Source organism: Muscardinus avellanarius (genome assembly GCF_963383645.1).
Source record: "Muscardinus avellanarius genome assembly, chromosome: 1".
NCBI lineage: Eukaryota > Metazoa > Chordata > Mammalia > Rodentia > Gliridae > Muscardinus > Muscardinus avellanarius.
Window position 1 is genome coordinate 177,646,510 of NC_137786.1, and position 19,623 is coordinate 177,666,132.

The 19,623-nt window shown below is 53.5% G+C and overlaps 1 protein-coding gene across 1 annotated transcript; it reads right to left on the reverse strand.

The window, feature by feature from the left end:
• Window positions 1-6,597: 6,597 nt before the first annotated feature.
• P2RY6 (pyrimidinergic receptor P2Y6) lies at window positions 6,598-8,246 on the reverse strand (the record flags this gene model as incomplete). Its single annotated transcript, XM_080697571.1, has 2 exons — window positions 8,190-8,246; window positions 6,598-7,602 (listed from the first exon to the last, which is right to left on the reverse strand). The coding sequence occupies exon 2, from the start codon at window positions 7,582-7,584 to the stop codon at window positions 6,598-6,600; it is 987 nt and encodes a 328-aa protein (XP_080553697.1). The 5' UTR covers window positions 7,585-7,602; window positions 8,190-8,246.
• Between the last annotated feature and the right edge of the window lie 11,377 nt (window positions 8,247-19,623).

The following is a 19,623-nucleotide window of genomic DNA, read 5'->3' on the forward strand; positions in this document are numbered from 1 at the left end:
TGCAAATAAACTTTGTGGCTCCGGAAAGGGGGCGGGGGGCGGGGCCTCGCGCCCAAAGAGGGGGTGGGCTCCGGAGCGCGCGGCTGGAGCGGGCGGGGGAGGGCGCCGGGGAGGGGCCGGAGGAGAAGCGAGATGCTGGGACACCTCCGGAGGAGGCCCTCGGGGTCCGGGCGCCCTCGTGCCCATCGCGGCTCAGCGCCCGCGCGCGAGAACGCCTCCTGCCCGAGGGGCTCCAACATGGCAACCTCGGACCCACAAACTTGGTACACACGGATACCCAGGTACACGCAGAAACTCTCCTGGCTGGGAAAGGGGCGGGACGGGCGCCGCGGGCGGGGCGGCCCCCGAGCGCCAGCCGCTCCCCGCCCTCGCCGAGCCCGCCCGTCCCGCCTCCCCGCGGCGGGTCCAGTCTGGACTGTCGCTCCAACCCCCCAGCCGCTCTGGAAGCCCCGCCTCCGGGTCCAGGCCCCGCCCCCTTCCCAGATGCCACGCCCCCGCGGTCCCGGCGGCCCTGCGCCCGCCCCTTCTTCCCGGGTGCTCCGGGTTACGTGGCTCTTGCGCTCTCTACTGGCCGATTCTCCCAACCCTGGAGCCCTGGACAGATAAAAGCCGCATCCACCCCTATCACCCGAGCTTTAGGAAGACGCCTGTGCCCTTTAGTTCTTTCCGAAGTTTCCCTTAGTTTTTTTTTTTTTTTTTCAAACCTTCACTAAGCGCTCTGCCCCTCCTTAGGCCTCACACACAATAAGAGGTTAGACGGGAACGCCCTCGATTTCCCACCGCCAAGCCTACACTCCTACCTGCGGTTGCTCCACCCTCCTGGCAGGAAAATTGTAGGTTGTTTCTCCTGCTTCACACTGAACCACCCTTGGGCTCCTCTGCCCCAATCTGCGGAGTCTGCAGAGTTGATCTGGTCCTGGGCGTCACTTGCTAAGGACCCTTTCATCCTGTTAGGTCCCTTTCATCCTCTGTGGCCCGGTACTGAGGATGGAACCCAGGGGCGTTGTACCTCCGAGCTACACCCTCCTCCCTATGTTTTAGTATCTTTATTTTTGAAAGAGGGACTCACTAAATTGCGAAGGGCCTCACTAAGTAGCTGAGGCTGTCCACTGTCCGAGAACCACGATCATTTCTGCCTCCCGAATGCTGGGATTACAAGAGTGCGCCACCACGGCAGGGTCTCCCTAAATTGCCTAGGCTGGCCTCCAACATGCAATCCCCCTGCCTTAGCCTACCGAGTAGCTGAGGTTTTAGGCCCGTGCCACCGTATCTGGCTCTTTTGAGCCCAGTTTAAATGCAGGACCCCAGCCAGGTAATCCCAGTACTGAGACAGGAGGATTGCAGATATGAGGCCAGCCTCAGCAAATACTGAGACTCTCATTAACTTAGCGAGTCCCTCTTTCAAAATAGAAATAAAATTGGGCTGGAGGCCGGGCGTGGTGGTGCAGGCTTGTAATCCCCGTGCTTGGGAGGCTGAGACAGGAGGATCGCACAGGTTCAAAGCCAGCCTCAGCTGGCTTAAGAGAACCTGTTTCCAAATAAAATATAAAATAGGTCTGGGAATGTAGCCCGGAGGTAGAAGGCCACTGGGTTCCATCCCCAGTACCACACACACACACACACACACACACACACACACACAAATGGGTTGGGAGTGTAGCTCAGAGGTAGAATGCCCTTCAATTCAATCCCCAGTGCCACAATACATACATACATACATACATACATACATACATACACACACATACACACATGACCCTACATCTGAATTAATAGATTTGTGGAGTGCCTATCATGTATGGGTAATATTATTTCATTTATTTTATTTAATTCTTGAACCACCCTTAGAGGTAGATATTATTAGAGAAGTATCTAACCAGTGTCAAAGTCAGTAAAAAAAAAAAAAAAAGCAGATTCTGCTATGACTCAAATTTAAAATTTAGGGGCTTTTTTTAATGTAATGGTGGGGGGTGAACCCAGGAGCATTCTATCTCCAAGCTACATCCCCAGCCCTATTTTATTTTTTATTTTAAAAGAGAGTCTCACTAAGCTGTGGAGGCCCTCACTAAGTAGCTGAGACTGACCATGAACCTGTGATCCTCCGTCTCAGCCTCCCAAGTACTGGGATTTCAAGCCTGAGCCACCATGCCCAGCTTGAATCCAGGGTCTTTGGACATCATGTTCCTCCAGTTCCTGGTGAAGAAGTAGGGTCTTCTTTTAGCCCCCAGCAGCCTTCTCCTCCTTGGGCTGGAGCTTACCCTCCCTAGGAACAGAGGACAGCCTGGCTGCCCCATGCTCCCCCAGCCCTGCCCCATTTCCCTTCAGGCCTGGTCAAACCAGGTCAAACCTGCCCTGGCCCCCAACCCTCACCCAGTAGCATGGCCTCAGGGAAAGACGCAGTAGGTGGCCAGCAGTCTGTGTCTTACCCAGCAACCCCATTGCCACTCCACTCCTGTAATGGGGCACGACTAGGCCAGGAAGCCCCCACTCAAGGATCCTCCTGTCTCAGCCTCCCAAATGCTGGGATTACAAGCATGTGCCACCACACCAGGCTTTGTTCTGAAACAATATCTTGCTACAGTTGCTGCCTCTGGCCTTGGACCTGTGATCCTCCTATCTCAGCCTTCCAAGTACTGAGATTATAGGCATTGACCACCATGCCTGGCTGGATTTTCCTTTTTATAGAAACAGATGTGGTTGGTAGAATATAGTTCTTATTTTTGAAAAAGTATAAAGGGGGAGGGAGGGATGGGGCCTGGAGGGGAATGCTTCAGGAGCGGTATACATGTATGTGCCTGTCATTCTAAGCCTCAATATGATACATAATTGCAATCCACTGAATAAAAGTATACATATTATTTTTTAAAAAAAAGGTGAAGAGCTTTCTGGTCTTTTTTTTTTTTTCCTGGTACTGAGGATTGAACCCAGAGGCATTCTACTTTTGAACTACACCTCTAGCACTTTTAAGTTTTGAAACAGGTTCTCACAAAATTGCTGAGGCTGGCCTGGAATTTGGTATCCTCCAGTCTCAGCCTCCCAAATACTGGAATTATAGGCTTGCATCACCATGTTCAGCAGAGCTTTTGTTCTTAAAAGACTTCTGCCTACCAGGTAAGACAGACTGAAACAGCTGCAACCCTCTACTTAAAGCTCCCTATTAAGAAACCCAAGCCTATTTCTAGAGATAGGCCCTGGAGGAACTTGTGCTCCCCCAAAGCAAACTAACCATAATGGTGACATTCATTGCATGCTTACTATATGTCTCAGTCACTGCTTTGCACATACTAATTAACTTAATCTTCACAACAACTTTACAAGACAGCTATTGTTATTATTCCCACTTTACCGGGGATGCAGAGGCACCAAAAGGCTAATTGCTTACCCTGAGGAGCACTGCAGGCAAAAGTGGACCAAGCTCTGCACCCAGGTGGCCGGCTCTGGAGTCCACGCCCTCGATGCTGCTCTGCCTCCCAGAGGGGAACTAGGAAGGTCACCTACCTCTGGCCCATGATTTCCGCTCCTGGGAAAGAGTCACCGCTCTCAGTGGCTGTCTGGGACAGTCGTCTGGGATGCTCTCCAGGGCTCAGCAGGGCTGTGGGCAGAAGCCTTCTGTCTTCTGCATGTGATTTCCCCCACTCCTCTCCCACTGGGGATCAAGAAAACTAAATACAAATGGGAAGCATCTGTCTTGCTAGGCCAGGCATCCATCCTATAGGGAATCAGAGCCAGCCTGTTTTCTAGTGTCCCCACACAGCCCTCTCGCTGTGACCAAAAGGATTAAAGTTTCTTCTGTCCAAATCGCCAGCCTTTCCAGCAAGGACCAGATTCCCAAGGTGGGTTGGGGCTCCTTTGTTTCCTCCTCCAGGAGCCTGCAATCAGATAGATGCCTTCCAAGGCTCCTGGCAGCTCTGATCTGTGTTTGAGATGCCTCCAGAGAAGTCAAGGCAGCCTTCTACCCACAGTTCGGAGTGAGGGATGTGAAGGGGCAGGCTTGCAAGACATCAAGGATGATCTGCTATGAGACTGTGGGACCTCCACTCTGCTCCTGGTGGCCCTGTGTCTCCCCAAGCTGTTGAATTCTCCTTTTTATTAATTGGTACTAGGGGTTGAACCCAGGGAGGCTCTACCTCTAAGCGAAACCCCCAGCCTTTTAAAAATTATTATTATTATTATTATTAATTATTATTAATATTATTATTTGGTGGTACTGGGGTTCCTGGAAACCCTTCTACCTCTGGGCTACACTCCCAGACCTATTTTATATTTTTATTTGGAAACAGGGTCTCTTAAGCCAGCAAGACTGGCTTTGAACCTGCGCGATCCTCCTGTCTCCTCCTCCCAAGCCCGGGGATTACAAGCCTGCACCACCATGCCCAGCTTCTTTTTTTTTTATTATTATTTTGAAATAAGGCATTGCTAAATTGCTGAGGGGCTTGTTAAGTTGCTGAGGCTGGCCTTGAACCTGTGATCCTCCTGCTCAGTCTCATAAATACTGGGATTACAGGTGTATACCACCATGCCTGGTTTGGCGGCTTCTCCTCCTCCTCCTCCTCCTCCTCCTCCTCTTCCTCCTCCTCCTCCTCCTCCTCCTCCTCCTTCTTCTTCTTCTTCGTGGGTCTGGGGATGGAACTCAGAGGCATTCAACCTCCAAACTACACCCCTCTCTGTCCAATTTTTTATTCTTTTTATTTTGAAACAGGATCTCACTGAGTTGCGGAGGGCCTCACTAAGTAGCTGAGGCTGTCCGTGAACCACGATCCTCTGGTCTCAGCCTCCCAAAGGCTGTGATTACAAGCATGTGCCACCACGCCCAGCCATTCTTTTAGAATGAAGCAATTTTCTGTTTGTTTGTTTTTGTGGTACTGGGGGTTGAACCCAGGAGCATCTACCTCCAAGCTATACTCCCAGCCCTTTTTGGTTTTTATTTTGTTGTTGTTGTTGTTTATTTGTTTAGAACAAACAAAAAATCTCAGCAGTTTTTTGGCTCTCAGGTTGCTGAGAGTCTTGCTATATTGCTGAGGCTGTCCTTGAACCTGTGATCCTCCCAAGTATTGGGAATAAAGGCATGCACCACCACTCCTAGCAGAATGAAGCAATGTCAAAGGGCTGTTCCCTCTCTTGGAGGCCCAGTGCCGGGCATGCTCCCAGCTTGAAGGAGCCATAGTGGGGGAAGGGGAAGTAGGTCCTGGGACTCTTCTAGCATGTAGCACTCTGGCCTGACACAGCTCCTTTTCTGGGCACAAGCCCTTGCACCTGCTTCACAGCCATACTCATCTATTTCTACCTCTGGACTTTTGTGTGTGTGTGTGTACTGGGGTGGAACCCAGGGGCTTTTCTACCTCCGGGCTACACTCCCAGACCTATTTTATATTTTATTTGGAAACAGGGTCTCACTAAGTTGCCGAGAGCCTCACTAAGTAGCTGAGGCTGGCTTCGAACCTGTGCGATGCTCCTGTCTCAGCCTCCCAAGCACAGGGATTACAAGCGTGCACCACCACCCCGGCTCTTACCTCTGGGCCTTGTACCCACAATGCCTTCTGGCAGGAGCCACCTCTTCTAGGAAGCCCTGATCCCTCCACAGCCTGGGGCACCTGGCCAGCTGTCCTTGTCTGGGACAGCTGTCATTTCTTGGCTTTCACACACAGCAGGTCATAAGCTCTCCTCTCCAACCCCTGCCTTGTTGCCCCAGGGCAGAGCCTGGCAATGACAATGGCCTAGGCTGCACCAAAGTGCCTCCTGCCTCTTCTGCCTTTCAGAGGGCTCCTCCCTAGAGAGTTCTCTCCCTAGAGAGAAGTGGGCCCAGGGCATCCCCTGTGCACCTCCTCCGTCCCCCAAGCCAATGTCTGTCACAGCCTTGATTTCCCATGCCAGTGTCTGTACCTCCAGCAATTGGGAGCCTGGATGGAGCAAGGCTGAGACTTCTTTCCAAGCCTGAGCACAAGGTTTCAGTAAAGGTTTACTAAATAAATGGGATATCACTGTTCTCCAGCACATGTTCATCCCTCAAAACCCAACTCGAATGCCCCTCCCTGGAACCCCTCTTCCCTTTCCCATCTTCCCTTACCCCTTCGCTGGTGCCTCCAAAGCACAAGCTACAGTTCAAAGGGCAGCAGATCAGTCTCTATCACTGCGTTTCTTTGAGCAGCTTAGCGTGACTTGCTTAACTATGGCTGACTGGGAACCCCTGGAGGGCCCACAATTGGTCTCTGTATCCACCTGGTCCAGAAAAGGGGCTTGATAAATAGTTGGTGACGTTTGGGATCTAGAAGGGGCCTTCATACATACTCAGTTGGGCTGATTTTGTTTATTTACTTATATTGAGGATTGAACCCAGGAGCATTCTATCTCTGAGCTACACCCCAGGCCCTTTTTATTTATTTATTTTATGATTTCAAAACAGGGCCTCACTAACTTGCTGGGGCTGGCTTCAAACCTGCAATCCCGTGTCAGTCTCCCAAGTACTTGTATTACAGGCGTGCACCAGCACACCTAGCTCTGGAGCAGAATTTTAATTCTGTGCAGGTTTAGCAGTTGGCGGGGCTTCTGATGCCCCGGCCACAGTGGCAGGACGGCTGCCCAGGTCCTGCCCCAGCGGGCTCAGCGGCCCTGCCTCTGCCACTTGGCTGTGAGTTTCTGTAGGAGCTCGTGCGGCCGCCGGCGGAACTTCTGCTGGGTGAAGTAGAAGAGGATGGGGTCCAGCACACTGTTGGCGCTGGCGAAGGGCCGCGTGCCTTTGTAGGCGGCGGCAAAGGCCTCCAGCACCCGGCAGGGGGCGCCGGGCGTGGAGCGCACCGCCAGGTACGCGGTCTTGGTGATGTGGAAGGGCAGGAAGCTGATGGCGAAGGCGGCCGCCACCACCACGGCCATTCGGGCTGCCTTGCCACGCCGCTCCTGGGCCACGGGCCCCGCCGGGCCGTCCTGGCGGCACAGGCGACGCGCCATGCCACAGTAGCAGGCCAGCAGGGCCGCGAAGGGCAGCAGGAAGCCGACGACCGTGAGCGCCATGCCGTAGGGAAAGTAGCGGGCGGCCAGGGCGGGCGGGCTCAGGTCGTAGCACACCGTGCGGTTCCGCTGGGTCCCGGTGGCGGCGAAGACGGCCGTGGGCAGGCACTGCGCGGTCACCGCCAGCCACACGGCGCCGCACACCAGCCAGGCGGCGCGGCGGCCCCCGCGCTTGTGCCAGGGCGCCAGGGGGTGGCAGATGCCCAGGTAGCGCTGGAAGCTGATGCAGGTGAGGAAGAGGATGCTGCCGTGCAGGTTGGCGTAGAAGAGGAAGCGCACCAGGCGGCAGGCGAGGTCCCCGAAGGGCCAGTAGTCGTGCTGGGCGTAGTTGTAGATGAGCAGCGGCAGGGAGCAGGCGTACAGCAGGTCGGCCAGCGCCAGGTTCAGGGTGTACACGGCCGTGCGGGTCAGAGCCCGGCGGGACGTGCAGATCTGCGCGATGACGCAGACGTTCAGCGGCAGGCCGGCCACCAGCACCGCCGAGTACACGGGAGGCAGCAGCAGCCGCTTGAAGTCCTCCTGGTACACGCAGGTGGTGGGCGGCAAGGCCGGGGCCTGGGCTGTGCCATTGTCCCGCTCCATGTCTGCCCGGTTGGACGCCTACATCCAGAGAGGCTGAGGAAGCAAGACAGCCTGTCAGTGACCGCCCGCGGCCTGCCCCTCTCTGGGCCTCCATCGCCCTATCTGAAATACTGGCTTTGTCCCTGTATCTCACCACCCCATGAGGCCCCACATAGTTCTCATTTCAGGGAAACTTGGAATACAGTGGAGCTCAAGCTTGGGAGAAATCCAATTCACTTTCCTTTTACAGGGTCATTTTCCCATCAGCCCTCCTAGTGAACTTCTATTCATTCTTCAAAACCCTGGCCGAATGTCTTCTTTTTTTGTGGGTGGACTTGGGTTTGAACCTCAACTCTGCTACTTACCTGGGGATAGTGATCTACCCTCTCTGAACCTCGGTTTCGCTGCACCCACCTCTCAGGGACGTCTTGAGGTTAGAAGGACTCAATCGTGGCTCAGTAGGGCTTCCCCTGAGCTCTCTGGGGCGGTGACTGTGGTTGTGGTGGTCTGCCACAGACCCACGACCTCCTTCTCTGTGTTTTAGAGCTAGGCCTGGCAGCCAGGCCAGAGAGGGCCTTGGGGACGTTACTTAACCCACGTGAGTTATCCACATACTGTGATCTCGCTGAGCAGGGTTCCAATGTCCTCAGCCTGAATTCTACCTTCCAAAGCCATGGCTCTTCTTTTGGTCCGGAGCCTTGTTATCTGTAAAACAGGCCAAGGAGGTGACCCAGGAGTTCCCTCAGGCCTCTTTCCAATTGACCTGAGGCTACCAAGCTGGGTCTCCCTGAAGGCACAGACCCCACAGCGCCCCCTGGTGGCCAGAGCAAAGTTTCTCTGAAGACAGCCAGATGAGAGATCAAAACCCTACAGCTTTAGAGATGGAAATCCAGACCCAGGGAGGGCAAGGGCAGCTCAGTCTCAGAATCAGAGCTCAACCCGGAACTCCGGCCATCTGATTCAGAGGTGGCAGCTGGGCAGCTGGGCGTAGGCCATGGCATGGGGCGTGGAGGTGATGAGGGCGGCTCCCACACTTGCCCTGTGGTACCACCCTGTTCCTTGCCTCTCCGGGGCCTGTGTCCTCAACAGTCAAATGTGTCATGGGCCTTACATTCAGTGGGTGCTCAGTAGGCACCATGCCATTGCATCCTAATCCTTGTCCTGCTTTGCATTGGCCTCACTAAGTAGCTGAGGCTGTCCGCGAACACTGATCCTCCGGTTTCAGCCTCCTGAATGCTGGGATTACAAGCGTGTGCCACCATGCCTGGCTTTAATTTTTTTTTTTTTTGATACAGTATCTCACTAAGTTGCCCAGGTTTGCCTCAAACTTGCCATCCTCCTACCTCCCAAGTAGCTGGTATTACAAACATGTGCTACTAGCCGGGCATGGTGGCGCACGCTTGTAATCCCAGCATTTGGAAGGCTGAGACTGTAGGATCACGGTTCGCGGACAGCCTCAGCTACTTAGTGAGGCCCTTCGCAACTCAGTGAGACCCTGTTTCAAAATAAAGAATAAAAAATTGGGCAGGGGTTGGTTGTAGCTCGGAGGTCAAATGCCTCTGGGTTCCAGCCCCAGACCCGAAAAAAAAAAAAAATCCAAAAAACAAACATGTGCTACTGGTTCAACTTAAAATTTGATTTTTTTGTTTTGTTTTGTTTTGGGGTTGGAACCCAGGGGCATTCTATTTCTGAGATATACCCCCCAACCCTATTTTTATTCTTTCTTTCTTTCTTTCTTTCTTTCTTTATTTTTTGGTGGTATTGGGGATGGAACCCTTCTCAGGCTACACTCCCAGACCTATTTTATATTTTTTTATTTGGAAACAGGATCTCTTAAGCCAACGAGGCTGGCTTCAAATCTGCGTGATCCTCCTGTCTTCTCCTCCCAAGTGCGGGGATTACAAGTGTGCGCCACCACACCCAGCTTTTATTCTTTATTTTGAAACAGGGTCTCACTAAGTTGTGGAGGGCCTCACTAAGTAGCTGAGGCTGTCCCTGAATCATGATCCTCCTGTCTCAGCCTCCAAAATACTGAAATTACAAGTGTGTGCCACCATGCCTGGCCTTAAAATTTGATTTTAATAAAATAATTTTACTCAAATTCTGGGAAAAATCACAAATCTTGAATTCTCTGGTCTGTATCTCATGCCCCATATCACTTTTGGTTATCAGAGGTTCCTGGTGGAGCCAAACATAATGCTGCATGCCTGTAATTCCAGTTCTTGGGAGACCAAAACAGGAGGATTAGAGTTTTGAGACCAGCTTCAGCAATGTAGCGAGATCCTGTTTAAAAATAAAAGAATAGCCAGGCTTGGTGGTGCATGCTTGTAATCCCAGCATTTGGGAGGCTGAGATCAGAGGATCACAGTTTGTGGACAGCCTCAGCTACTTAGTGAGGCCCTCTGTAACTCAGTGAGACCTTGTTTCAAAATAAAGAATAAAAAATAGGTCAGGGGGTGTAGCTCGGAGGTCAGATGCCCCTGGGTTCCATCCCCAGACCTGCAAGAAAAAATTAAATTAAATTAAATTAAAAAAATAAAAAGGGCTGGGAGTGTATCTCAGAGGTAGAACATTCCTGAGTTCAATCCCTAGAATACACACACACACATACACACACTCTCTCTCTCTCTCACACACACCACACACATACGATTCCTGGTGGGCCTTCCACGTGCTTGGAGGGCTCTGTGCCCTGCTGAGATGAGGTGGGCGCCTTAATGGGACAGAAAAAGACGCACAGTGGCCCCCAGTGTTGCCAGGAAGCTGTGATCAGTACAGACAAGAGGAAGTTTATTTCTTCATTCCTACATTCATTCCTTCCAGCCATTCTTTTTGTGTGTGTGTGGTACTGGGGATGAAACCTAGGGGCATTCTACCTCCGACCTACACCCCCAGCCCTATTTTTTATTCTTTATTTTGTACTGGGGGTGGAACCCAGGGGCTTTTATACCTCTGAGCTATACTCCCATACCTATTTTTTATACTTTATTTGGAAACAGGGTCTCACTAAGTTTCTGAGAGCCTCACTAAGTAGCTGAGGCTGGCTTCGAACCTGTGTGATCCTCCTGTCTCAGCCTCCCAAGTGCGGGGATTATGAGTGTGTGCCACCACGCCCAGCTTTTATTCTTTATTTTGAAACACTGAGTTGCAAAGGACCTCACTGAGTTGCAGAGGGCCTCACCAAGTAGCTGAAGCTGTCCGCCAACTGTGATCCTCCTGTCTCAGCCTCCCAAATGCTGGGATTAAAAGCATGTGCCACAGCTGGGCGTGATGGCGCAAAATTGTAATCCCCGCGCTTGGGAGGCTGAGACAGGAGGATTGCATGGGTTCGAAGCCAGCCTCAGCTACTGAGTGAGGCTCTCAGCAACTTAGTGAGACTCTGTTTCCAAATAAAATATAAAAAAGGTCTGGGAGTATAGCCCGGAGGTAGAAAGCCTCTGGGTTCCACCCCCAGTACCACCAAAATAATAATGATAATGATAATGATAATAATAATAATAATAATAATAATAATAGCATGTGCCACCATGCCCGGCCAGCCATCCTTTTATTTATGCCCATTCCCTTCTCTTCACCTGCCAGGCACTTAGTCACTGCCTGCTGTGGACAGTGGACACTGTACTGTATGTGGACACTGGAGGAGAGATACAGCCCTGTGTATTGCTGGATGTGCTAGTCTGAGGGAGACCAGTGCAGCCACAGGGCGGAAGGGACTTTTCAGAGCAGAATGAAGTTCGAGGGGGATTTTCATGGGTGCAGAAGCATGCAGGGACACCCGGATGGGAGCGAGGTGAGGTGGCAGAGTCTGAGAGGGGCCCAGCGTGGGTGAAGGGTGCTGTGTCCCTAAACCTTCCTTTGGGAAGCCGCTCTTCCTCAGATCCCACCCCAGAGAGAGCCCTCTGTTACCAGAGGCCTGGAGATTCCAGTTGTCTTCCGCCTCTCCCACTCCTTGTGAGATTGGTCCTCTGGGGACCCCTCTCCTCTCTCTTGGAAGGAGGTGGGGGCTGCAATGGGGACTAAGGGAGCTGCCCTCCTGGACAAATCCTTCTGGGCCAGAAAGGCAGGCTTTACTGTGGCCTCGGCTCTCCTCCTGCCCTGCCCACAGAGACTGCTGGGCAAGTCTATTCTCTTGATTCTGGCAAGCTTGGCCCCCACTTCCAAACAGCAACTGACCTTGGCTCACACATCTGCCGCCTGCTGTTGGGCCTTAAGTCCTGGGCCAGCTCAGGCCCCAGCCTCTCTAGGCGCCAGCTCTGCTCCCCGTGGTGTGGCTTTTCTGAGAGGCGGCGTGTCCTTCCCTGCATCCTCTTTTCTGGGGAAGCACCCATGGCCCTCTTGGGATGCTCCACGCCCCGCACCACCCTCCAGCCTCATCTGGAGGAGCCCGGTGCACACATTCTCATCTCCTTCCTGGCCTTCTCCTGACCTCACACTGACCTCAGGGCACAGAGACACAACCCTGCAGCCACTAGGAGCCAGTGAGCCAGACGCCCCCGCTGGCCTCTCCATCTTCCCCGTTCTTCACACAGAGTGCCATCCAGCCCGTCTCCATTTGTCAAAACCCTACATGTCCACCAAGTTCCTCACACCATCTTGTTTCTTCCTTTTTTCTTTTTCATGTACTGGGGATTGAACCCAGGGGCATTCTACCTCTGAGCTCCACCCCCAACTCTATTTTATTTTTTATTTTGAATCAGAATCTTGCTAAGTTATAATATGCTAGCCTCAAACCTGCGATCCTCCTGATTCAGCCTCCCAGGTACTGAGACGACAGGCATGCACCACCATACAAAGTTTACTTCTGTGTGTGTGTGTGTGTGTGTGTGTGTGTGTGTGTGTGGTGTGTTACCAGGGACTGAACCACCCAGGGGCATTCTACCTCTGAGCTACACCCCCTGCCCAATTTTTATTTTTTATTTTGAAACAGGGTCTCACTAAATTGTTGAGACTGGTCTTTAACCTGTGATCTTCCTGTCTCAGCCTCCCGTGTACTAGGATCATAGGTATATGCCATCGTGCCCAGACTACTTTATTTTGGAACAGAGTCTCATTTTGTTATTGTGTACTAGCCTTGAACCTGTGATCTGAGCACCCCCCCCCCTCCCCAAGTACTGGGATCACAGGTATGCACCACTTTCCCTTCCTTCCTTCCTTTCTTTCTTCCTTCCTTCCTTCCTTTCTTTCTTTCTCCTTTTGCGATACTGGGGATGGAACCTAGGGGCATTCTACCTCTGAGTTACACCCCCAACCCTATTTTTTAATTCTTTATTTTGAAACAGGGTCTCACTGAGTTGCAGAGGGCCTCACTAAGTAGCTGAGGCTGGCCACAAACTGCAGTCCTCCTGTCACAGCCTCCCAAATGCTGAGATTACAAGTGTGTGCTACTATGCCCAGCTTCCTTTTTCCTTTCTTGATCCACAAGTTGGGTGGAATCCCGGGCCCCCTCTTAGCACTCAGACCCCCTCTTAGCACTGGGCCCAGTCTGCCTGGGCAGTCATAGCTGCTTGTGTCCAGCTGCCCCCACCCTGCCCTGCACTGGCCCAAGGCCCCGAGACACAGTGACACTCACACACAGCCTCTGTCCTGCCGCAGGTCCAGGTTGTCCCGATTGGATTGGGGCAAAAGGAAGCCAGTCCGGGGCTCTGGCTGCAACAGTGCCAATGGGTGGACAGCTTCCTCTGCTTCCCGGCAGGGCTGTCTCTGACTGAAATAGCCTGGCGGGGTCACCGCCTCCCTGCTACCCCCTACACCTCAGCTTGGCGGAAACTGGACTGTAGAAGCAAGGGGGTGGAGAGAGGCCTCCTTCCTGGAACCCCGGCCCCAGCAGAGGGTAAGGAGGTGGCGGGGGGGGGGGTGGTGGAGAGGACCAGAGGCTGCCCGTAAAAGACCAGCCCCAGAGAAAGCAGTTTTCTTTCTGGCAGTCTTCTCATCTGTCAAATGAGCAGGTGGATGATTGGAGTTCTTGGTCCCTCCTTTGGTTGTACCAGGCGGAGCCTCTTGGAGCCCCCTGACTGCACGGGTCCCGAACCCTTTCTTCACTCATTCTCTAGCTCCTCCGCCCCGTGCCCATCTCCCCGGCCCGCTGTGTGGCAGTTTTCTTAGTTCCTTGCTTATGTAGCTATTCTCTCTCTCTCTCTCTCTCTCTCTCTCTCTCTCTCTCTCTCTCTCTCTCTCTCTCCTTTCTTTGCCTTTTTCCCACATTTATTGAGCACCTGCTGTATACTGTCAGCATCTCTCACGTGTCCCCGTTAGCAGCCACGGCCCCTCCCACTGGCAGGCCCAGAGCTCAGGAGGCGTGTGGGCTGAGGATGGAGGGGGCGCCACCTGTGAATCCACCTGATTAAGATCCCATCTGCCTATATGCCAAGTCCTCCCAGCCCCTCCTCGCTGCCAGGCCTCGGAGGCGTTAGGACAAGCAGAGGAGGAGGCTGCTGCAGGGGTGGAGGAGCTCAGGGCGGCGTAGGGACAGCGCTGCTCTGGAAGCTGGAGCCAGGTTCTCTTCCTACCTCAGCCCACAGTCGGCCTTCACCAGCCTCCCCTCTCTGCGCCACGTGGGGAGAACATGGTCATCTTGGCCACCAGAATGTTGAGAGGAGGAGGGACTCTTTCCACCCTGAAAGACCTAGGGACACTCATAAAACCCAGGAGCAACCAGCACACGGATCTCACCTCCACCCCATTTTATAGGCACAGAAGTTGAGGAACCAGGTGGGAGCCTGAAACTTGCACTGACCCATGGTAAATGTCTGGCTGGTCATGTGCCCATTAAACTCCCACGGCTTACACAGGTCTGGGCCAGGAGACCGTGGATCCCCGCCCCACTGTCTAATTTGACCTGTTCTGTGGCCCAGGAGGGCAAGGTAGCCTTCCAAACAGCAGCCAGTTTCTACCTCCACCAGAGCTGTCATGGTCTGTCCCAGGAGTGGGACCAGCTCTGAGGGATGCCTGGAAGTGTCAGCCAGGACGGAGGCTGTGTGGGACATTTGAGTATTTAGGTCTTCCATGGTGTCTTCCCTGCACTGAGGGCCTTTGGCCATGAGATGGCGCCAGCAGACAGCTCGGGATGCCAGCCTCCTCAGCCTTCCCAGGGCAGCCTGGGCCACAGGTGCCCAACTGCACACACCAGGAGCCTCCCCTCAGGGGCTGACACTGAACAACCACAGGACTCGGTTCCTAGCAGGGTTCCTGAGACATGCTTCTTTGGCCTTTTCTGACTTACCCTTCCCAGCAAATTCAAGCCCTGTTCTGAGATTCTCAGATCCCCAAGTCAGTGAGGCTCACGGCAGGGTGACAGGCCAGTGCTGAACTCTATCCCTCGGAAGTACAGGCTCCCGGAGTGTCCCTATCTCCACTCTGGGTACACCGCCTGCAAAAACACTGAAGGTGCTCACCCCGTGGTGGGCAGGGGGGTAACCTGTACCTGGTTTCCTTTTCTCAATTCACATGACAACCCTGAGCTCAGCTCTGTGGCAGAAGCACTTGGGTTTAGAGCCGAGGAGGAACCTGCGGGGCTGAAGCTCTTTGGGCGCCTCAGCTCCAGCCATGTCAGGATACCCTTCTGATGACCCCACTGCCTTCCCGCCCCCGAGGCCTTGGTGTCCGGAGGGGGTGAGGGAGCCTGTCGGCCGGAGGCAGGAGCTGGAAGCCTGAGTCACTGTCTGCCAGCCGGTCAAGGCAGAAGGCAGCCAGACGTGGTGGGACCTGGGCAGAGGCTTCCCAACCTTGTCCTGCCGGCCTGCTGGGAAACCCAACCCAGGAATCCCCTTGCAGGGCCCCTGGCCCATGGGCTTATCAGCAAGGGCACCGGATGATAGGGGCCGAGACCCAGCTTCCTTCTCCGAGGAGTCAGACAGGCTGGGATCCGCCACCAGCTTGCTGAGTGACCTGGGGCCAGTCACTCACCTTGGTGAGTCTAGGTCAGCAGGGCTAGGTGTGGCTCTGACCTCTCCAGGTCACTGTGTCCTCTCCAGGTATCCAGCTCTGACCTTGGGGGGCCTCAGGCCTGGGGCAGGGGTGCCTGCAAAAGCCCACTTCAGGCCAGTGTGAGGCCAGATTCCTGGTGCTGGGCCCAGGGACCCTCCCTCCACCAAGTTCCTGATGCCAGTGCCTTCTGGAACCTGGTGGTCAGTGCAGGGGCAGTAGCACCTGTGGTACCAGGCTGGCCAGAGCAGAGGGCACACCAGGCAGGAGGGCACAAGGACGACAGGACCTGCTTTCTTTACTCCTTTTCCATTTTCCCTCTTCACCTCTACTTGGCAGGAATAAAAAATGGAATCAAAGCTGGGCATGGTGGCACATGCTTGTAATCAATCCCAGCATTTGGGAGGCTGAGACAGGAGGATCGCGGTTTGTAGACAGCCTCAGCTACTTAGGGAGGTCCTCTGCAACTTAGTGAGACCTTGTTTCCAAATAAAGAATAAAAAAATAGGGCTGGGGATGTAGCTAAGAGGTAGAATGCTTCTGGGTTCCATTCCCAGCAACACACACACACACACACACACACACACACACACACACAAAGTGGAATTGAAACCATCATTTTGGGTGCAAGGAAGGGGAAGTGGCCCCTCTGGGGACCTGGGGGCTGGGGCTGCGGCCTTTGGTTTCTCTCTCAGTAAGAGGGAATTTGTGTCTCTTGAGTCCCTAGCATGTGCCAGCGATAGCTGCCCATTGTACTCCCAGGGTCCCTTCTCCACCTGGACGCTTGGCTTTACTGAGCACAGGCAATGCTCCAAACACTGCCAAACATGCCTGGCTTGCTGCATTTCTTCTTTTCTTCCTTCCTTCCTTTATGTCTTTTTTCCTCTCTTTTCCTTCCTTCCATCCTTCTGTCCTTCCTTTCTTCCTTCGTACTGGGGTGGGACCCAGGAGTGCTCCCAGTCCTTTTAATTTTTTATTATTTACATTTATTTATTTATTTATTTATTTATTTATTTATTTATTTATTTATTACAGTACTGGGAATGGAATTCAGGGGCATTCTACCAATAAGCTACACCCTCCCAACTCTATTTTTTATTCTTTATTTTTATTTTATTTTATTTTATTTTTTTATTTTATTTTTATTTTTTTGGTGGTACTGGGGTTCCTGGAAGCCCTTCTTCCTCCGGGCTACACTCCCAGACCTATTTTATATTTTTGAAACAGGGTCTCTTACGCCAGCACGGCTGGCTTCGAACCTGCGCGATCCTCCTGTCTCTGCCTCCCAAGCGCGGGGATTACAAGCGTGCGCCACCACGCCCGGCCTTTATTCTTTATTTTTAAACAGGGTCTCATTAAGTTGCAAAGGGCCTCACTAAGTAGCTGAGGCTGTCCGCGAACCCAGATCCTCCTGTCTCAACTGCCCAAATGCTGGAATTCCAAGTGTGCACCACCACGCCCGGCTTCAGTCCTTTTTAATTTTATATTGAAACAGGGTCTCACTAAAGTTGCTAAGGGTCTTTCCATAATGCTGAGGCTGGCCTCAAATCTGCAATCCTCCCGTCTTAGCTTCCTAAGTAGTGGAATTACAGGTGTGCATCACCATGCCCCACTTCTCATCCACTCTTCACCACCGCCTCTGCTAGACAGATGCTCTCTGCAGGGAGGAGAGCCAGGGACCACAGTGCCCCACCAAGTGCAGGGCCGAGAGGTCATGGGACTGGGGGGCTGAGGAGCTGTGGAGATTAGCAGAGGCCCAAGAGCTGCAGTGGAGGCGGGTGGACCCTGAGCCCGGCTCACCAGGCCCCCTGGAGTGGTAGCACCTCACCCAGGGCCTTCAGGTGAACCCTGGCCCCAGTGAGCGTGGGGGGCTGTGTTACTTGCCTGGACCTGGACCTTCACATTCCTTTGTCACTTGCACTCTCTGAGAAGGAGCCTCTGTTTGGCTGTGAGGAGGGCAGTTGGCCGCAGCCTTGGAGGCCCGCCCATCCTCCCAGATAATCATGCTTCGCAGGACCTGTGCCCGGGTCCAGCACGCGGCTGCCTGTGGCCATCATTGTTCTGCTGTGCGGTGTCTCCCTGCCCAGCTCCCAGTCCCCCTCCCAGAGCATGGAGGACCTGGGAGGGTGGGCTCCTCAGGGATGGGTGGGCCTCCTTCCCTGGTGCTTGGGAGTCAGTTCTGGGGCTTTTGCTAGAGGTTAGGAAGGAAACAGATTTTCTTCAGGGTTCACAAAGCTGGTAGGAAATGAGGCTGGAACTGCCAAGCCAGTCGATTTCTGCACCAGCCACTGTCTTGAGCTCTGGAGACACCACTGCTAGGGAGGAACCTTCCAAAACTAAAGCCAAGGGGAGGCGAGTGGAGAGACTGGAGCACACGGGTCCCTGAGAACCAAGGAGCACCTGGTTCCAGCTATGCCTGAAGCTCAACCACATCCACTGCACTCTTTGGTGGTATGAGCTGATGACATGGGATTCTGTCCCTTAAAATCTGGTGTCTTAAAACCAGACATGATGGTGCACACTTGTAATCCCAGTACTTGGGAGGCTGAGACAGGAGGATCTCAGGTTCAAAGCCAGCCTTGGCAACTTAGTAATGCTCTCAGCAACCTAGTGAGACTCTGTTTCCAAATAAGAAATAAAAATGGGGTCAGGGTACAGCTTGGAAGTAGAATGCTTCTGGGTCCAATCCCCAGTTTAAAAAAAAAATCAGGTGTCCTAGCCAGGTGTGACCCTAGTACTTGGGAGGCTGTGATAGGAGTATTGCAGGTTTGAGGCCAGCCTCAGCAACTTAGTGAGGCACGCAACAACTTAGTGAGACCCTATTTTAAATAAAATGGTTCTGGGGGTGTAGCTCAGAGGTGGAAGGCCCCTGAGTTGAATCCCCCACAACACCCCCCCACACACACACACACTCAGGTGTCTTGCTTTTGTAGGTACGCCCTGTGCCTCTTGCCTGGCCTCTCCACAGCCCCCAGCTCATAGCTCTGGAACTGGGCACATATCTGAAGGTGGCCAGCAGAGGGCAGATGGGGACAGAAATTGTTCCCTATGGGGGCCGTCAGGGAAGACTCCCCCCCAGCTCACTTTCCATGAGGTTCTCAAAGCAAGAACTGTGTCATCTCAGTAGCTCCTGAGTGGAAATGGAAATGTGGGAACCGCTCTGAGCCTCATTCTAAGCTACCCTCTGCTCCGGGACCTTGTCTGCTCTGGCCGTGGGCGCCACTGCTCCCATTTCACAGGTGAGGAAATAGGCTTAATGAGGGCTGGTGACTTGCTCAGGGCGACAGGATGAGTCAGCCATGAGCCTGATGAGAAATAGATCTGAATGATGATAAAATCTGTGTTCGGGAAGAAGGTGACTTTTTCTACAGGAAAACCGAAGCCAGAGAGACTAGGAACTTGCCAAAGCACACAGTAAACCACCACGGCCTCTCAGGAACTCAGCGGCCTGAGACAGGAAGAGAAATGGAACCCAGGAGTCTGGCAGAGTAGCCAGCACTAGGGCCAGTGTCAGACTCCCTGCCTCCTCTAACTGCTGGCAGCTGGGATAGTAGGCCCAGAGACCCACACGGGGCCCAGCTTCCGAAGAGCAGCGGGAAATGTTGGATGCATGAATTCAGGTCTTAAAGATGAGCAGCAGGGCTCTGTCCTTGGTGCTGCCTGATTCAATTAAGAAAAAAAAGCTTCGTCTTGACTGACGGCAGAGAAGATTCTGCATGGGTAGGAGGGAGATGCTGCAGGAGGCACCGCTGAGCCTGGCTGGGTGCCCCAGGCGTGACCTCACTGCCTGAGTGTTTACTATGGGGAATGATCCTGTCCATTTCACGGAGGGACACTGAGGCCAAAGGTGGCCATGCTGTCCACAGCTCTCCTTGGCCAAGCTGGAGCTCCCGCCACACCCCACCTGATAGAGGCAAGCCGTACCACTGGACCAGAGCCTGGGGCCATGACAGGACTCTGACCATGATGGACCCTCAGGCCAGAAAGGCCTTAATATCCTCGGACTCCACTCTTATACCTCCCTCCCCAAGAGGGGGAGGCCCCGGAGGCTCCCTGACAGAGCCCGTCTGGCCCCACTCACCCGCCTCCGGTGAAGGGAGCTCACTGCTCCGCAGGCCAGTGCATCCCACCTCAGCGAGC